Source organism: Saccharomycodes ludwigii, chromosome VI (genome assembly GCF_020623625.1).
Source record: "Saccharomycodes ludwigii strain NBRC 1722 chromosome VI, whole genome shotgun sequence".
Lineage (NCBI taxonomy): Eukaryota > Fungi > Ascomycota > Saccharomycetes > Saccharomycodales > Saccharomycodaceae > Saccharomycodes > Saccharomycodes ludwigii.
Genome location: NC_060205.1, coordinates 966615 through 986361, shown reverse-complemented (window position 1 = coordinate 986361; position 19747 = coordinate 966615). Strand labels below are relative to the sequence as shown.

The window sequence follows — 19747 nt, the reverse complement described above, 5'->3', positions numbered from 1 at the left end:
CTTTGAAATTAAATTACTTTTCCTATTTTCAAAGGCATGTTTTAATAAATCATCAAAAAAAAGAATAAAAAAAAAATATATATATTGAATCATTAACTAATTTCTTTTTTCTTTCCGATTTTATTAAAAAACTTTTCTTTTTTTTTTTTATTTATTTATTTATTTATTTATTCACAGTTCTTTATAAAACAACTTAAAGAAAATTTTTTTTCTTTCTTTCTCTTTCTCTTTCTCTTTTCCTTTCTTTCTTTTCACTTTAAAAATCTTTTACTGTTAAGAATAAAAAAAAAAAGAAAAAAAATAGAAAAGAAGGAAAGAAAAAAATAACTGATATAATTAAATAAAAGAGACAATAATAACAACAAAAGTGTATATTATCTACTACCTGATTTATAAGTTAGTTATCAACCACATTTGTAATCTACCAATTGCAACCTAAAAATCAATAATAACAAAAAATAAAAAAGAAAAAACAAAAAACAAAAAAACAAAAAAACAAAAGAAATGCCAGATAATTCAATCGAACGCCACACCTTTCGTGTTTTCAATCAAGATTTCACAGTCGATAAAAGATTTCAATTAATCAAAGAAATAGGCCATGGTGCTTACGGTATAGTATGTAGTGCTAGGTTTATGGAGGCCGCTGAAGATACAACTGTTGCCATTAAAAAGGTAACTAATATATTCTCCAAGACATTATTGTGTAAGAGATCATTACGTGAGTTAAAACTATTAAGACATTTTAGGGGCCATAAAAATATTACCTGCTTGTATGATGTGGATATTGTTTTTGACGAAGTGACAAATAATTTCAACGGGCTATACTTGTATGAAGAATTAATGGAATGTGACATGCATCAAATCATTAAATCTGGCCAGCCTTTAAGCGATGCACATTACCAAAGTTTTATTTATCAGATATTATGCGGACTAAAGTATATTCATTCAGCGGATGTTTTGCATAGAGACTTAAAGCCAGGCAATTTATTGGTCAATGCGGATTGCCAATTGAAAATATGTGATTTTGGGCTAGCAAGAGGTTATAGTGAAAACCCAGTGAAAAACAATCAATTTTTGACAGAATATGTAGCCACTAGATGGTATAGGGCTCCTGAGATTATGCTAAGTTATCAAGGGTACACCAAAGCCATTGATGTTTGGTCTACAGGTTGTATATTGGCTGAGTTACTAGGTTGCAAGCCAATATTTAAAGGTAAAGATTATGTGGATCAATTAAATCGTATTTTACAAGTATTAGGTACGCCATCCGAGGCTACTTTAAGAAGAATTGGGTCCAAAAATGTGCAAGATTACATTCATCAGTTAGGTTTTATACCTAAAGTTCCATTTACCACATTGTATCCAAAGGCCAATCCAGAGGCCTTAGATTTACTAGAAAGAATGTTAGCGTTTGATCCTCAACAAAGAATTACTGTCAATGAAGCTTTAGAACATCCGTATTTAGCTATATGGCATGATCCATCTGATGAACCAGTTTGCGCTACAACCTTTGACTTTGGATTTGAAGCTGTCAATGAGTTGGATGATTTAAAGCAGTTAGTAATTAATGAAGTTTATGATTTTAGAAATTTTGTCAGACAACCATTTATTAACGAACAACAGCAGGAACAACAACAAGAGCAACAACAAGAACAGCAACAACCAGACTCTACTGTGATGTATGAAGAAGAATTTTCTATTCATGAAAATATCCATAATGGAATACCGGTCAATAACACCATTGATGCTATAGAACATATAAATGATGATTCAGTTGTACAAGGGAATAATAATATGTTTTCGACTTCTTCTTCAAATGATGCTTCTGAATCCTTTATAGGCATTTCGGCCGATAATTTACCACCGCATGGAACGGATTTACCACCAAGACCACAAGAAATGGAATTGCCTGATGATCAGATATTAGGAATGAACAGTGCTGATAAGGCTACTGATTTATCAAGATTCACTGATTCTCCAGGATTTTCAGCAACTGTACAAGGTTTAAATAACAATAACGATAACACCAATCACGATAATCTAAACAATAACTTAATTGACGAACATAATGTATTAAATGAATTTTTAGATCTTGAAAAAGAATTAGAATTTGGATTAGATAGAAGATACTTATAATATGTATATATATGTATATATATTTGAATTTTGAATTTTGGTATAAAGATACTAAGAAAAAAAAATAAATAAATAAAAAAGGGACTTTACATTTTATCATTGATACGTGATTAGACCAAAATTTTTACTTATTATATTATTTAGGTTTATTTAGACATTCTTGAATAGATAAAATTAACCAACGATGCTTTAATGGTTTCATTCATTTCTTTTTTTTTTTTTTTTTTTTTTTTTTTTTTTTGGAAATAAAATTTTTTTGTCTATTTGCTAGAAGGAATAATTAGCTTTATGTTCTTTTAAAAAGACAACCAATGCAAAGGCGTGAAAAATGACACAAGCAAAAAAAAAAAATAAAAAAAAAAAAAGCCATTTTGTTATTAAGTTATACAATTTTATTATTTTATTACCCCCTTGGTTTTTTTTTTATTTTTATATTTATTTTTTTTTTTTTTTTTTTTCGAAGTTAAATTAAAAGTAGCCATTTCACATTACAAAATATACATATAGATAAACATGAACTAGTTTATCTATAAAATATAATACAGAAAGATCTACGCACATAAAACTTACCTTCAAGATTACTTAACGATGCTTTATTTTGATAACAATTCGCCCAAAGAAAAAAAAAAAAAAGAAAAAGAAGAACAGACTTCTAAAGAAACATTCGACGAAGAAGAAAAAATATACCGCAATGATAATATATTCAGGGTACGGGAATATTCTATGAAAATGATTTTATTCCTAATTATTTTATTATGGACAGCTACAATTTTTATTAGAGAGATTGGCCATTTAGCTACTATTGGTAGATATAAGGACACTGACCTTTCAATATCAAACAAAAGTTACAAAAGTTCTAATTCCAATATCGGAAGTTTAGAAAAAATTAATTTTCAAAATGTTCGTTCTAAAGCTTTCACCCCTCAATACAAGACTTTACAATGGTTGGTTACTGAGGATTCTATTTATAATGATGAGGGATTATTTGTAACATTTGAAAATGATAAATATTTAGTTAAATCTGTTTTTAATAGCTCCTATGCAAAGATTTTATTAAATGGGAAATATTTTGTATTTGAGGGAACAAATATAACGATTGATTCTTTTATAGCCTCGCCCGATTTATCCAAAGTTATTATTAGATCAGACACTGTCAAAAACTGGAGACATTCGTCATTTGGTACCTATTATTTATATGACATTTCTCATGATTTTTTCAGTAAAATTGGAGAAAATATCGCGGTCGCCCACTGGTCCCCAGACTCCCAATACATTGCATATATATTGGCCAACAATTTGTATGTGTACTCTAGCAAAGAGCGTAAGACCATTAAACAAGTCACAACCGACGGTAGCGAATTAATTTTCAATGGAAAACCGGACTGGGTTTATGAAGAAGAAGTCATCACTGATGATTATGCATTTTGGTGGTCTCCAAACAGCAGATACATTGTTTTTTTTAAAATTAATGAAACTGAAGTTAAGGAGTTTCCGATTCCATACTATGCACAAAATGATGGGCATGATTTATACCCGGAACTTCGTGTTTTAAAATATCCTAAACCAGGCACTCCGAACCCTGTCGTTGAATTGGACACTTTTGATTTATATAATGGGGAGCTACACTCATTTGAATTACCTGATTCCTCCTATATTATTTCTGAAGTAGTTTGGGTCGGTGATGATAAGATTTTGGCAAAGGCCACTAATCGTGGATTTGATAATTTGTTCGTTTATCTAATCGACGCCTCTGACAATAATTCATTCACAGTGGTCAGGCAGGAAAATTCTGGTGAAGGATGGCATGAAATTGGCCAAAATGTTAAATTTATACCCAGGAATGATACTTTAGGAAGAGTTGCAGATGGCTACATAGACATCAAACCCATTAACGGCTTCAATCATTTAGTCTATGCTCCAGTCGCAAATTCTTCTGAGCTAATTACCTTGACCAGTGGTGAATGGGAGGTTGTCGACGGCTACGTGTCTTTTGATTATTCTAATAATGATATCTATTTTGTAGCCTCAAAGAAATCTTCTATCGAAAGACATTTGTACCTAGTCAACCTCTTTAAGCCCTGTCAAATAATTGAATTAACGGACACCTCTAAAGACGGTTGGTATACTACCTCTTTCTCTGCGGGTGGAAAATTTGCATTGTTAACATACGGAGGTCCAACTGTTCCTTATCAAAAAATTATTAACTTTCGCTCTGATCGTAAGGATGACCGTGTTCAAGGAAATATCAGGGGAGAAACTTTGTACTATCTAGAAAAAAATGCTAACTTAACTGAAACTTTAAAGAGGTTTGATATTCCCGAAAAAAAATTTGGCGAATTAAATTTGGGTCAAGACAAAAAAAATGATGGTGATGTTATTGTTAATTATTATGAAGTTTTACCAAACAATTTTAATCCAGCCTTATATGATTATTATCCTGTATTGTTTTTCCCATATGGTGGACCAAATTCTCAGCAAGTTACTAAAACTTTTTCTATAGGATTTAACCAAATCATTGCCTCGCAGCTAAATGCTATTGTAGTTGTTGTTGATGGAAGAGGTACTGGTTTCAAAGGAAAAAAATTCAGGTCAGTTGTCCGTGATAATTTGGGCTATTATGAAGCAATAGATCAAATCAATGCCGCCAAACATTACGCTTCGTTACCTTACGTAAATAAAGAAAAAATAGCTATTTGGGGTTGGTCCTACGGTGGTTATTTAACTTTGAAAACTTTAGAACATGATTCTGGCAATACATTTAGATATGGGATTGCTGTGGCTCCAGTGACAGATTATAGGCTATACGATTCAATTTATACAGAAAGGTATATGCACACGCCTCAGGAGAACCCGAGTGGGTATGCAGAGTGTAGTGTCCATAACGTCACATCAATTGCACAATCTACCAGGTTTTTATTAATGCATGGAACCGGTGACGATAACGTGCATTTCCAGCACACGTTAAAGCTTTTGGATATGTTGGATCTAGCCGGCATTGAAAACTACGACGTCCATGTATTCACCGATTCAGATCATAGTATCAGCTTTCATAATGCTAACAATATTATTTTTGATAAGTTGTTGAATTGGATTCGCCATGCTTTCAATGATGATTTTATTAATTGGTAATATACACTTGTGTAACACATCTTTTTTTTTTTTTTTTTTTTTTTTCTTTCTTTCTTTCTTTCTTTGGATTTGCTTAATGTTTATTCTTTGATATTTCAAAAACATTATACCAAAAGATTACACCAGTATAATTTTTTTTTTTTGTATGATTAGTTTAAATTGTATGATTTTTTTATAAATATACCGAATATCCGAAACCTTAGTAGTACAAAATGATGTTTTGTTATTTAAAATTTGGTGGCAGATTTTCAGACTTTTATAACTATATTTTTTTTTTTTTTTTTTTTTTGCCACCGCCCCCTCGCAAAAAAAAAAAAAAAAAAAAAAAAAATTACCCTCAATAGTTGAAAGCAAATTGTCAAAGATTTCTTTGTCTTTCTTTGTAACTTTCAGTTTTTTGTTATAAGAAATTCTTCACGTAATTAAAATTTGGAACGGTAAAATTGTTAAAAGAAGAAGAAAAAAAAAGGAAAAAGAAAAAAAAAAACAATTTATTTTGACTCAGGTAGAAAGAGAGAAACAGAAGTTATCACCATGACTGATACCAGCAAAAAAGAAGAAACTGTATCTGTTAAGGCTCAAGACCTCAAACAAGATGAAGAAAATAACAAATTAGTTAAGAAAGAGCAACCACAAGAAGAAGAATTGTCTGAAGAAGATTTGAAATTGAAGGATGATTTAGAATTGCTTGTCTCGAGATTATTAGAAAATGATACTAGCTTGTATGAACCTTCTTTACGTCAATTGAAAGAAAGCATTCAAAATTCAACAACTACAATGACTGCTGTTCCCAAACCTTTGAAGTTTTTAAGGCCTTTCTATGCTGAGTTAGCAAAAGTCTATGATAAATGGTCTGATAAAAAATTGAAGTCACAGTTGGCCGATATTTTGTCTATATTAAGTATGGTTTACGCAGAAAATGGGAAGCATGATTCATTAAGATTCAGAGTTTTATCCCAAGAAAGCAATATTGAAGGTTGGGGCCATGAATATGTTCGTCATTTGGCTTTAGAAATTGGGGATGTTTTTAATAGTATGCTAGAGGAAGAAGCTGATGAAGCAAATATTAAATCTTCCTTTGATTACACCAAGAACGATTTGCTAAATTTAGCTTTTGAAATTGTTCCTTATTTTTTAAAACACAATGGCGAAGCCGATGCTGTAGATTTGTTGTTGGAAATTGAATCTATTGATGTTTTATCCCAGTTTGTTGATGAAAACACTTTTGAGCGAGTTTGCAAGTATATGGTTAGTTGTGTTCCACTTCTACCACCACCAGACGATGTCTCCTTTTTGCAAACAGCATACTCAATTTATTTAACAGAAAATCAACTAACAGAGGCGTTGTCTTTAGCCATTAGATTGGGTGATGAATCTTTAATCAGTTCCGTTTTTGATGCTACTACCGAACCTGCTATGCAAAAACAGTTGGCTTACATTTTATCCGAACAGAGATCACCTTTTGAACGTGAAGAAGTCAAAGACATAATTGGTAACGTTAAACTATCAGAAAATTTTCAATATCTAACAAAAGAATTGAATTTGCAAACACCTAAAGTTCCAGAAGATATTTATAAGAGTTATTTGGATAATTCTTCTAATAATGCATTTTCTGCTACAGGTTTGGATTCTGCCCAACAAAATTTGGCAGCTTCTTTTGTTAATGGCTATTTAAACTTGGGCTACTGTAGTGATAAATTGATCTTAAAGGACGATAATTGGGTTTACAAGACAAAGGGTGATGGCATGATATCTACTGTTGCTAGTGTAGGGGCTATTTACCAATGGAACGTGGATGGTTTACAACAATTAGACAAGTACTTGTACGTGGAAGAACCGGAAATAAAGGCTGGCGCATTATTAGGTGTCGGTTTAGCTGCCTGTGGTGTACATGATGGTGATGTTGAACCAGCAATGTTGTTATTGGAAGATTATATTACTAATGCCAATCCAAAAATTAGTACTTCAGCAATTTTAGGTTTGTGCATTGCCTTTGCAGGTTCTAGAAATGATGAATTATTAGGCTTGCTTTTACCTTTTGTTGAAGATACTTCATTGCCTTTAAAAAATACAGCTGTTGCTGCTTTAGCTTTATCCCATGCCTTTGTTGGGACCTGTAATGGTGATATTACCTCCGCTATTTTGGATAATTTATTGGAACGTTCCGAATTTGAGTTAAATACTGAATGGTCCAGATTTTTAAGCTTGTCTTTGGGTTTATTGTACTTGGGCATGGGCGATGCTGTTGAGGATGTGTTGGAAACCATAGCCGCGATTGAGCATCCAATCACTTCTTCTATAGAAGTTTTGGTTAAGGTCTGTGCATTTGCCGGTACGGGTGATGTTTTATTGTTGCAAGATTTATTACACAGGTTAACGCCAAAACCTGAAAAGAAAGATGATGAATCGGAGGAAGAAGAAGAAGAGGAAGAGGAAGAGGAAGAGGAAGAGGAACATGCATTGGAAGATGGATTAAGCGCTTTTGCCGAAGGGGAGGCTGTTGTTGATATTCAGCAAGAGAATAATAATGAAGACACGAATGACAATGCTAATGCTAATGCTGAAACGGCAGCTACTAATAACAACTCTAGTGCCGAAACAGCCATCACTGACAATAATGATAATGATGGAGACGAAATGGAAGTTGACGGAGAGGAAAATAAGAAGGAAGATGAAACTACAGAACCAAAGGATAAAGAAGAACAAGAAGATGGCGAAGGTGACGTCGACAAAGAAACGGGTCCTAAAGCTGTTAGTATGGAGGATGAGTTGATTTTCTCTGTGTTGGGGATAGCTTTAATAGCAATGGGTGAAGATATTGGTAAAGCGATGTCCTTGCGTCATTTTGGTCATTTGATGCATTATGGTAATGATGCAATTCGTCGTGCAGTTCCACTAGCTATGGGGTTAATCTCTGTTTCTAACCCTCAAATAAATGTATTTGAGACTTTATCTAGGTATTCACATGACGCTGATATGGATGTTGCAATGACTTCTATTTTTGCTATGGGTTTGTGTGGTGCTGGTACCAATAATGCTAGATTGGCTCAATTGCTAAGACAATTGGCCAGCTATTATTCTAAAGATCAAGATTCTTTGTTTATTACTAGATTAGCTCAAGGGTTGGTTCATTTAGGAAAGGGCACTTTAACACTAGACGTTTTTAACGATGCTCATGTTATGAATAAAGTCACTGTTGCATCTTTATTGACAGTCTTGGTTGGTCTAAGTTCTCCAAACTTTATGCTAAAAAACCACTATTTACTATACTTGTTGAACAGTGGTATTAGACCTAAATATATAATAGCTTTATCTGAAGATGGAGAACCTCTGAAGGTTAATGTTAGAGTGGGGGAAGCAGTTGATACTGTGGGACAAGCTGGTAAACCCAAAACAATTACCGGATGGATTACTCAATCTACTCCGGTATTATTGAATTATGGTGAGAGGGCTGAGTTAGAGAATAATGAGTACATAAGTTATGCTAGTAGAATTGAAGGGGTTATAATTTTAAAGAAAAATCCAGATTATAAAGAAGAATGATGCTAATACTAACACATGGAAGGCAGAAAAAGAAAATTAGTATTTAAATTGTGCATATAAATTATTCTTTTTTATTTTTTATTTTTCTATTTTTAATTTTAATTTTTTTTTTTTTCCCTCATTTTTAGTATTATATAATTGTTTGTGTATTAAGATAATATCTCCCATCTTGGTTGGATAATTGGTTATTTTTAACTGACGCGCTGGATTCTCCTTGCATTAAGAATGTGTTCATACCAAGCATTTAATAAGAGTAATACATATATATATATATATATATATATGATTATAGAAGTTATACTAAATATACATACATATATATATATATATATATATTTTAAAACATCAGAAACCTCTGTTCTTTATTTAATTGCTTTAGTTTCTTAAAATAAAAAAAATAAAACATTCGTATTAGACACAAATTTTTTTTTTAATAGTAGAAACAATTATACTTGATTATATTATTCTTATTTGCATTTAATTTCTGAAAAAAAAAAAGGGGGAAAAAGAGGAAATAAAGAACTCACTTCATTTCTACAGCTTTACCACCCATTAATAGACCAACAATCAAGCCCAACAATCCCAAAATAGAACCAAAAATTTCAATAACTAAAATCTTGACAAATAAGGCACTATCTGCAGCATCAGCTATAGCAGCTGTAGCACCAGTGATACCGACAGAAATACCGCAAATCAAATTACAGGCCCCAACGGTTAAGCCAGCCCAAAACAAAGAAAAACCTGTATACATGTTGCTATGAGAAAATACTGTTTCTGGAGATGCTACAGTGACCTTGGAACTGAATACAATGGACATGATTAAACCGTAAATTGCCACAACTTCACAAAAAATAATGCTAATTAAATTCTTAGTGGTAATACGTGGTGCTCTAACACCGGCACCAATTACTGAAGACCCAGTAATAAAAATCCCCCAAGCTGCACCGAAAACACTTAACCCTATACATAAAGCTATACCTAAATTGGCCCAGAAATATGGTGAAGTTTTAGAAAAAAATTTACCAAAATTTATGTCTTCACCATGTCCCAAAAAAACTTTATAACCTGCGTATATTGTTGCTATGGTTAATATTGTGTATTTAAAAATGCTAGAAATGGATGGAATTGGAATTCCCATTGTCAAAGAATCGCTATTGCTTTTGGTAGACATTTGTTTAATAGTTTACCTGTTATGATCAATGGTGTTTAAATAAAGTGGTTTCTCTATCTACAGAATCACTTAATTACTTATATTATTAATAGTATTATTATTATTAATAATGGTATAATAATTACAACTTTTTTTTTTTTTTTTTTGTTTTTTCTTTTTTAGGGAAGCAACTGTATATAATATATCATTGAGGCATAAAAGTAAGAAAAGTATCGAACACACAAACTTTCAAAAATTTTTTCAATTTTATTTTTTTTTGCAGCCATGAAAAAACGAAAAAAAAGAAAAAAAAAAAAAAAAAAAAAAAAAATTGAGTTAGATTACCCGAGCAAATAATTTAAAGCAAAATCACGTGATACAAATGTTTTTTTAAAAGCCATTTTACCATTTTAATGATAACAAGTTAGCTAAAAGTCATTCCATTAAAAAAAAAAAAAAAAGAAGAAAAGATCAAGTCTATTTATATATATATATATATATATATATATATATATATATCATTTTTTAATAACAGTTGAACCTTCATTAGCAACATCGAGCAACTTCCAATTACAAGAAATATGCTTTTTGGAAAATTGATTAATAATTTCATGAGCTATATCCTCAAAATTGTCTGTGGCTAGAGCCAAAATGGTTGGACCAGCACCTGATAAACAGATACCTAACAAACCTGGATGTGTCTTTGGAGTAACTGACTGTAAAATTTCAGGTAAACCCGGAATTAAAGTTTTCCTATAAGGTTGATGGACTCTATCTTGCATAGCTGCATAGATTAATTCAGGGTTAGGCGGATTTTGAGTTAAAGCAGTGGTCAAAACAGCTAGTCTTTGTAAATTAAAAACCAAGTCTTGAACAGTATAGGCTTTTGGTAAAACACCTCTAGAATCCGCAGTGGACACTTCAAAGTTTGGAATAACAGCAATGCACCTAATTGGCTCACTCCAGTTATATTTAATAAACCTACTAATGAGAGTTGGTGGTAAAGGTGGTGTTAAACCGGTATCATCGCCACCACTTGGTGTATCTAATACTTCACTCAATGGGATTTCTCTTCTTTCCACTTCTTGTGGTGTTAAATCACGTAAAAATGAGCCAACAAAACCACCCATCATAGCAGCAGAGATATTATCTGGATGACGCTCAATCATTAGGCAATAGTCCAACATGCGTTGCTTACTAAAGTTTAATTGACCCACCTCATTACCTAACATAACACCAGCCACAACAGCGGCACCACTAGAACCCAAACCACGACCCAAAGGAATTGGATTATCAATTATAATTTTAGTTCCCGTTGGAAAGGTTCTAATATCGTTGCAACGCAAAACGTACAAGGCTGTTTTAGTAATTAAATTTTTATCGCTTTCCAACGGAACAGAATCAAAGCCTTCACTTTCGGGGGTGTATGTCAATTTACAGTTGTTTGGATCAGAATTAGTTTCTTCGACATCTTTTGGGTCAATGGAGACATCCAAGGTTAAATATAAAGACAAACCAATACCCAAAACATCATAACCCGGGCCTATGTTAGCTGATGAAGCTGGAACTTTAATTTCGAATTTGCGGACCATTATTCAATTTGTACTTTTATGAGTTTGTTCCTCTTCAGGTATATACAAATATTTTATTATTATAATTTTTTTTTTTTTTCATCTTTTTTTTTTTTTTTTTTTTTTTTTTTTTTTCCATTTTTAAGTTTGCCAGCTTTCAAAAAAATTTTCCATAAGAAAAGAAAAAAGAAAAAAGAAAAAAAAAAATATATATATATAATATATCATATATCCCCACTGAAAGTCCGAAATACCGAAATAACAGACTCAAAACAAAAGGTCGAATTCGGTATCTCGGACTTGTAGGAAATGCTCTCACGGTGATAAAATATGTCCTTTTCACTTTCCTAAAACAAAATTCAAAATCAAATGAAAAAAAATTATACAATATAATTCAAACTGAATTACTAATAAACAACCCAACTAAATACACTAACAATTAATAAAAATATAAGTAAAAGGATAAAATTAAATTGAAAATATAAACAACATCATTCTTTGAAAAAAAAAATAAAAAAAAATGTTAAAATCATCATCATTTCCCAACAAATTTGGTAAAACAACCATTGACCTAATTAAAAAAAGATTATATTCAACAAAAGACTACACTTTGACAACTTTGGATAATGGGGTCAAAGTGGCTACAAATAATGTTCCGGGCCATTTTTCTGCCCTGGGATTGTACATTAAAGCGGGCTCTAGATTCGAAACACCTAAGTTAAAGGGATGTACTCATTTCATGGACCGCTTGGCCTTTCAATCGACAGAAAACATTTCGGGTAGAGAAATGACGGAGACTTTGGAGTTGTTGGGTGGAAATTATCAATGTTCATCTTCAAGAGAAACCATGATGTACCAAGCTTCTGTTTTTAATAATGATTTAGAAGCAATGTTCAAGCTAATGGCTGAGACGGTTAGGTTCCCACGTATTACAGAAGAAGAAGTCGAAGAACAAAAAAAAACCGCTTCTTATGAAATTGATGAAGTTTGGAATAAATCTGATTTAATTTTGCCAGAATTATTACACAATACAGCTTATGGTGGTGAGACATTGGGTTCCCCATTATTATGTCCCCGTGAATTAGTTCCAAATGTTTCGAGGTATTTACTCAAAGATTATAGAAACAAGTTTTATAATCCGGAAAACATTACTGCCGCATTTGTTAGTGTGGATCATGAAACAGCCATTAAATACACTGAAAAATACTTTGGTGATATGAAATCGCATCATCCATATGCTCATAAAATCAAACCAGCCCATTACACAGGCGGCGAAACTTGTATTCCACAAGGCCCAGTTTATGGTGGCTTGCCAGAATTATATCATATGTACATTGGTTTTGAAGGCTTGCCTATCAGCCACCCTGATATTTATGCAGCTGCAACTTTGCAAATATTATTGGGTGGAGGAGGCTCGTTTAGTGCCGGCGGTCCAGGTAAAGGTATGTATAGCAGGTTGTACACTCATGTTTTGAACTTGTATGGATTTGTAGAAAATTGCGTGGCATTTAACCACGCTTACAGTGATTCTGCTATTTTCGGGATATCCTTGTCTTGTGTACCACAAGCTGCTCATGTCATGGGTGAGTTATTGGCACAGCAGATGGCAAACACGTTTTCCACCGGTAAAGATAAATTAACCATGGATGAGATTAACAGGGCTAAGAATCAATTGAAAAGTTCATTGCTGATGAATTTAGAATCCAAAATTGTGGAATTAGAGGATTTGGGTAGACAAATATCCTTAGATGGTTATAAAGTGCCTGTCCAGGAAATGATTAATAATATCGAGAAGGTAACTCCTGAAGATATAAGAAGAGTCGCCGAAATGATTTTTACTGGCAAAGTTTCTAATAGAGGCGAAGGCACTGGTAAAGCTACTGTTATTATGCAAGGTCCAAGAGATAAATTCGGTGATGTTGAAACTGTTTTGAGATATTACGGTTTGGGGAACTATCCGAAATTAGAGGTACCAAAACAAAAAAAAAATTGGTTTTGAACTCATCCCTTTTCTTTGCTAAATAATCTATGTATGACACACATTTGATCTCATGTATATATATGTAATTTTTTTTTTGACGTGTGCAAGTCAGAAATAATAATATTAGTGTTTTTCTTTTTTTTTTTTGACATTTTCTGTTTTAACTATAATATTATATATGCTTTTTTTTTTTTTTTTTTTTTTTGGTAAAACCAACTATATCAAGAAGAGGGATGGAAAAACAATATCTTGTAAATATATTACTTATAACAATAAAAGGAGAGATGAGGGAACTTGCATTATTTATTATGGTTGAAGCTATAAAAAAAGTAATAAAAACAAAAATAAAAATAATAATAAAAATATTAAAATATTCATGAAACAGAAATGAAGAGTAGAAATAAATAAAAAAAAAAAAAAAAAAAAGAAAGAAAGAAAGAAAAATGAAAGTATGCAAAATAAGGGGAGGGGGAAATATATATATATATATATATGTGTGTACCATCCTCAAACGGTATATCTTTGTTTCCACATCTCCAATTCCTTTTCTAATGCAGCTACTTTTGATCTATAATAATCATTGTCTCTTTCAACATTGTGTAAGTGAGTCCCTTGAGAAACTAATTTTTTATCCATTTCTTTCATTTGCATTAAGTATTCATTAATCTCTTTATCAAAGTCTTCCCGATCCCTATTAGCCATAACTAAGGCCTCTGCCTGCTGTTCAATCTTTTCGGTCATATCTTCAACCTCTTTTTCCATTGCTTTATAATCTTTCATTAAAGCATATTTTGCACCAGTTTCCTTACGATATTTCTCCTCTAATTCATGAATACGTGTTAACCAAACATTTTTCTCTGTTGCATCTGGTATCTTTTGTTTTAATTTCTCCAACAAGGAATGTAAATTATTGTTTTCTTCACCCAAAACTCTATTTTCTTCATGCAAATCGATATTCTCCTTTTTTTGCTCATCTAGTTCTAATTCTAAGTTTTCATTATCCTCTTTCAATTGATTCAACAAAAGTTCCCCTTGTCTCGTTCGTTCTTCTTGAGCTTTTAATGTATTTTTCAATGAAACCAACTCATTCTTTATGTTGTGGGTAGAATTGGCACTCTTTTCCATTTCATCATCTTTATCGTCTAACTCGTTTAATAAAATTTCCCTATCATCCTTAAACCTGGTATTAGCTTCAATTAGCTTTCCAATACTATCGTTTAACTTATCATTTTCACTTGTCAAGGATTCTAGTTTGTTGGTCAAATGATCAACCTCAGTTTCCAAATTGTCTTTGTCAGCACCTAGTTCTTCAATAACATCCAAATAATGCTCGTTTTGCCTTAGCAATTCAGAGATTTTTTCATTAGCTTCTTTTTCCAAAGACTCTAAATCAAAGTTCAACGAAGAAATTTCCTTTTTTAAAGTAATCTCTGATCTAGCAAATTCGTTCAATTTAATGTTCATCATCTCTATCTGCTCCATATATTTGTCATCCCTGGTTGTGTCTTGTAATCTTGTAGCCAAATCATCAATATCATCCTTCATCATCATATTTATCTTTTTTAACTTTTGCAATTCAATATCTTTTGAATCTAATCGATCTTCCAACTCATTTAGTTCTTGATCTTTTTCCCACAATAACTTTTCATTTTGTCTTCCCTGTGACTTTAGGTTTTTAATATAGGCTTCCAATTTTTGGATATTATTAGTTGATTGATTCAAGGCATAATTGATTTCTTTCAATTCTGTTTCAGCAATCATTAAATCATTAGCACAAGATTCATACTGCTGTTTGTAGGTCATGATAGTAGATGAAAACAATGAATTTTGCTTTTCAGCAATAGAAAAATCCTCGTGAAGGGCATCCAATTCAGAATGTAGCATTTTTTCCTTAGATTGACTGGCTAAAAATTCGTTTTTTAAGTTCATCATTCTGGAATGATAATTATTTAAAGCATCCTTTAATTTCATATTTTCCAATTTATACTTTGAAATATCATTTTGGAAACGTGTTATAAGGTCACTATTGGCATTGTAAGTATTATAGGAATCACTAAACGGCAAAGTTTTTGTTGGTAATCCACGCTCAAATTGTAAATCAGATACAATAGAGTGTAGATCAACTCTGCTCATGTTAGTAATTTTGGTACTTAATAAGTTACTTACATTTTCAGCATCTTCTCGAGCCCTTCTCTCTTTTTGCAATTCTCTCCGTAAATCATCTATCTCTAGAATCAATTTCTCTTGGTTATAATCGACTTGGCCACACGTCTTCAAAACTTCATCAATGTCTTTAATGTTTGGCACCTGGGTAGTAACAATTTCCTTTAATTGCTTAATTTGATTGCGCATAATCTGATTATCGAAAGAAGCAGATGCTAATCTTGTCTTTAGGAAAGTTATCCTCGATATACAATCTTCCTTTTCTTTGATAATCTTTTGTAATTGATAGTTTACTTGTTTTAGTTGAAGTGCCAAATCTTCATACGAAGAACTATTTTTTTTGGCACCACTTGAAAAATTAAAGCCATTAGGGTATAATTCACTGCTCAATAACTTTTCATGTAGATATTGATTCAAGGAACCTTGTTTTGCAAGCTCAGCTTCTAGTTCACTAATTTTATCGTTCAATTCAGAATTTTCCATTAGATTCTTTTTTTCAAGTTCTTTAGCCCTTAGTTCTTCCTCAAACTTATTTTGCAACTCTACATAGTCCGCTTTTAACTTTTCAGCCTGTTTTTGGTAGTCAACATATTTACAACGCTGTTCTTTTAATTCTTCCAGGACCTTATTGTATTCTTCTATAAGTTCATCCCTAGCTTTGGTCACCTTGGCCAAGTCTTCGGCATGATTCACGGTCTGTGAATTGAGATGCTCAATAGTCTCCTGGCTTGCCTTTAATTTCATTGCAATATCCCTTTTTTCAGCTTGAATTGTCTGAATTTGTTCACGTAAACTTTTATTTTCTCCAACTAATTTCATCATATTTTTACTCGCTTTACCAAAAGAATTTTCCAATGTTTTCAATTTACCTTCCAATTGCACATCTGAGTCTTTTAATTTTTGGTTCAATTCTATGATAATAGCTGACTTTTCCCTCTCAGAATTTTTCAAAACATGAAGCTGATCTTCTAGTTTTTTTTTAAATTCAACGGTTTGTAACTCTTTGGATTTAATTGAGTCTAATTCAGCGTTGGTAGACTTTACCTTTTGTTCCAATTGCAATTTGTTACCTTCCAAAGATTTGATAGCCATTTTAGAGTCGTTTAATAGTTTTTCATATTTGTTACTTTCGTCGTTTGCCTTGGTCAATTTTGTCAGAGCCTCTGCCTTTTCCTGCTCCAATTTTTGTACATTCGTTTTATTTTGGGAAATTTCTAATTCCACCTCTTTTTGTCTTTGTTGGACTGTGACCAATAGTCGTTGAAAGTTTTGCAATTTATCAGATTCATTCTGTAATTTATTTTTGACCTCCAAAAGCTCGTTGTTCAAGCGTTTATTCTTTTTTGTTAGGCTTTCGTTTAGTTCAACTGCCTCATATAATTTCTTTTCCAAAACTTTTACAGTTTCAGCTATTTTTTTTGTTTTGTTTATATCTTTTGAAGATGATAGCATCGGTTTAATGTTAACATATAACCGGTACCATTGATTTTCTGTTAGAGTGTTATATTTGGTAAACGTTTCAGCCAAGATTTGTGCAGCTTGAAGCTTTTTTAATTTTAGAGAATATTCCTTTCTGAGCTTTTTACCCTTGAAGATGCCGATAAGCCTATCCGTGAGCATGGTCAACTTTTGTTGTTTAAAATTTTCCAACTTAGCCAAAACACCAGATTTAAAAAACAATTTAGTGTTACCCACTTTAAAAAGGCTTGGATCTAAATTCAATGAAGATAAAAGCATTTCGCAATTCTTTTTGGAATTATTAACGGCTGGTTTGAAAGTATGATCATCACCCAGGATTCTATAGCGTTGGTAAAATTCTTTAAAAAAAATACGATTTGGATAACCTTCTCGTGAAATTCTTATACCTTCCAAAACCCCATTACATCTTAATTGATCTAAAATCAAAGCTCTATCAAACTCAGCGGCTTTCTTTTTGTTATTTGGTAAAATGCACCTAACAAAATGGGGAGAAGTAGAAGTTAATTGTTCAATTAACTCATTTAATTGTTTTTTATGACGCTGAGCTTGCGTTCTAAAAGCGGAGCCCCTGGAACTTTTTGCTGTTGTATTCAATATTTCTTCGGAATCAAAAAATTCTTTGATCAAGGTGTTGTTGGATTTGGATAGAACGGCTAACAAATGGTCATTCAATGGTTCCTTATTTTTAGACAACCAGCCGTCGATGTTATACTCCACTTCACCGGCGTAATGTTTTAGTATAAACATTTTATGTTTTTTAGAACGTTTAAATCTATCTGATTTTGATTCCCAGCTGGTTATTAATTTATCGAAAAATTGGTCATCGGTACTTTTGGGTAGTATTGATTCTTCATCTAATAAAGCCAATACACCTGGTGGTTTTGTGCCTTCAATCAAATCAATGGTTTGTTGTAAATCATTACCATAGTCGATATAGTTCCATTGGATGTTTTCACGCATATATTCATTTTGCTCCAATACAAACATGTGATGATTGAAAAACTGTTGTAGTTTTTCATTAGTATAATTGATACAAAGTTGTTCGAAAGAATTATCTTTAAAAATTTCAAAACCTGCAATATCTAACACCCCAATAAAATTTTCTGTCATAGAACCATGGTTTAAACTGTGATTAATGCGTTCTACTATAAAGGCAAATAATTTTTCATAAATTATTTTAGATAGAGAATTGACGATGTGCCTGGACTGAGTAGCATTTTTAGACTTGTGAACAAATTCACGGCCTGCTTTAGATTTTGGTTTTAAAATAGCATCTTTGAATTCCCTTTCCTCTACCCCCAATAACTTGACCAGGGATGCCAAGTCAGTTCGAATACTAGCCTGTTCGGATCTCTCGGATGTATATTCAATGTTACCCAAATGTAGAATTGCTGATATTATTTGGAAAATATTTTCTTGTTCTTCCGTTGTAAATCCAACGGTATTGAAGGCTTCTATCAATTCGGTAAAATTTGAACCATCATCCACACCAGGAATAGATAGATTTGTGTTTTTCAAATAGTTCCAGTTTGTAGCCTTTTTATTAGGAATTTCATATTTAGTTAAAGTTTTCTGGTCCATGCCTGCTAGCAATTGATAAAAAATATGATAGTTACGTTCTTTGGAATTTTGTAAAACAACCCTTGACTTTTCCAATAAATACCATTCTATATGGGCACCATTTATTTTCCCGTATTCATCAAATTCAATTTTTATAAACTTACCAAATCGAGAAGAATTATTGTTACGAACGGTTTGTGCATTACCAAATGCTTCCAAAATCGGATTACTTTGTAAAATTTTCTGTTCAAACGATTCCTTGTTGGCGGTGGAAGTGGACAATTGAGTTTCTCTTGTGGTTATTGATGCTAGATATTGTAAAATCTTTTTGGTATTTTCAGTTTTACCTGCACCGGATTCACCTGTAACCAATATAGATTGATCCTGTTTTTGCTGCAATAAATTTCTATAAGCCAGTTCAGCAGTGGCAAAAATATGTGGTTTAGTATCTTCCTTTGGGGACCCATGATATAAATTGATATAATTTTGACTGTAGATAGTCAAATGATGATATGGATTGATGGCAACTAGAAATAAACCAGAATAAGTATAAATTAAATCATCTTTATATCTATTTTCTAAATTGTATAAAACGGAGGGTTCATTTAAATGTGTCAGTTCTGACATATCGTCAACCTTGTCAAATGAAGCAGGATTAACTTCATTTAATTCTGATATTTTGACATCTTCTATTTCGCCATTTCTTTCCAATTTAACTTTGGCCGTTTTATCATTCTTGGTAATCAGTTGCGCCTTTGTAAAAACATTTTGCTTATCTGGTATCCAGAACCAAGAATGGATATTAGACATTATGATGAAGCTACTAGGTATACTAATTTATTTAATTATTTAATTTTGATTTTGATTTTAATTTTAATTTTTTTTTGCTTATTAAGGTTGTCATTTCGGATACAGATAAATTATAATCAAAAATACAGGAAGAGAGAAAGAAGAAAGGATAAGGTTTAATGATGAGATTAGTTTTCTAAGCTCTAAATTATTTAAAAAAAAAAAAAAAAAAAAAAATGAGAGAGA

At 32.0% G+C, this 19747-nt stretch overlaps 7 protein-coding genes across 7 annotated transcripts; 4 read left to right on the top strand and 3 right to left on the bottom strand.

Moving 5' to 3' along the window:
• Positions 1–504: 504 nt before the first annotated feature.
• On the top strand, positions 505–2136 carry SLT2 (mitogen-activated serine/threonine-protein kinase SLT2; the record flags this gene model as incomplete). Its single annotated transcript, XM_046079688.1, has 1 exon — positions 505–2136. One exon carries the CDS (start codon positions 505–507, stop codon positions 2134–2136), a length of 1632 nt encoding a protein of 543 aa, XP_045933320.1.
• Positions 2137–2724: 588 nt separating this feature from the next.
• On the top strand, positions 2725–5265 carry DAP2 (dipeptidyl aminopeptidase; the record flags this gene model as incomplete). The annotated part of the gene is made up of 1 exon (XM_046079687.1): positions 2725–5265. One exon carries the CDS (start codon positions 2725–2727, stop codon positions 5263–5265), a length of 2541 nt encoding a protein of 846 aa, XP_045933319.1.
• Positions 5266–5799: 534 nt separating this feature from the next.
• RPN1 (proteasome regulatory particle base subunit RPN1) lies at positions 5800–8808 on the top strand (the record flags this gene model as incomplete). The annotated part of the gene is made up of 1 exon (XM_046079686.1): positions 5800–8808. One exon carries the CDS (start codon positions 5800–5802, stop codon positions 8806–8808), a length of 3009 nt encoding a protein of 1002 aa, XP_045933318.1.
• Positions 8809–9331: 523 nt separating this feature from the next.
• On the bottom strand, positions 9332–9979 carry VMA16 (H(+)-transporting V0 sector ATPase subunit c''; the record flags this gene model as incomplete). The annotated part of the gene is made up of 1 exon (XM_046079685.1): positions 9332–9979. The coding sequence occupies one exon, from the start codon at positions 9977–9979 to the stop codon at positions 9332–9334; it is 648 nt and encodes a 215-aa protein (XP_045933317.1).
• A 497-nt stretch (positions 9980–10476) lies between these two features.
• On the bottom strand, positions 10477–11550 carry THR1 (homoserine kinase; the record flags this gene model as incomplete). Its single annotated transcript, XM_046079684.1, has 1 exon — positions 10477–11550. The coding sequence occupies one exon, from the start codon at positions 11548–11550 to the stop codon at positions 10477–10479; it is 1074 nt and encodes a 357-aa protein (XP_045933316.1).
• Positions 11551–12049: 499 nt separating this feature from the next.
• MAS2 (mitochondrial-processing protease subunit alpha) lies at positions 12050–13528 on the top strand (the record flags this gene model as incomplete). The annotated part of the gene is made up of 1 exon (XM_046079683.1): positions 12050–13528. One exon carries the CDS (start codon positions 12050–12052, stop codon positions 13526–13528), a length of 1479 nt encoding a protein of 492 aa, XP_045933315.1.
• Positions 13529–14017: 489 nt separating this feature from the next.
• Positions 14018–19522, bottom strand: MYO1 (myosin 1; the record flags this gene model as incomplete). The annotated part of the gene is made up of 1 exon (XM_046079682.1): positions 14018–19522. The coding sequence occupies one exon, from the start codon at positions 19520–19522 to the stop codon at positions 14018–14020; it is 5505 nt and encodes a 1834-aa protein (XP_045933314.1).
• Positions 19523–19747: the final 225 nt, after the last annotated feature.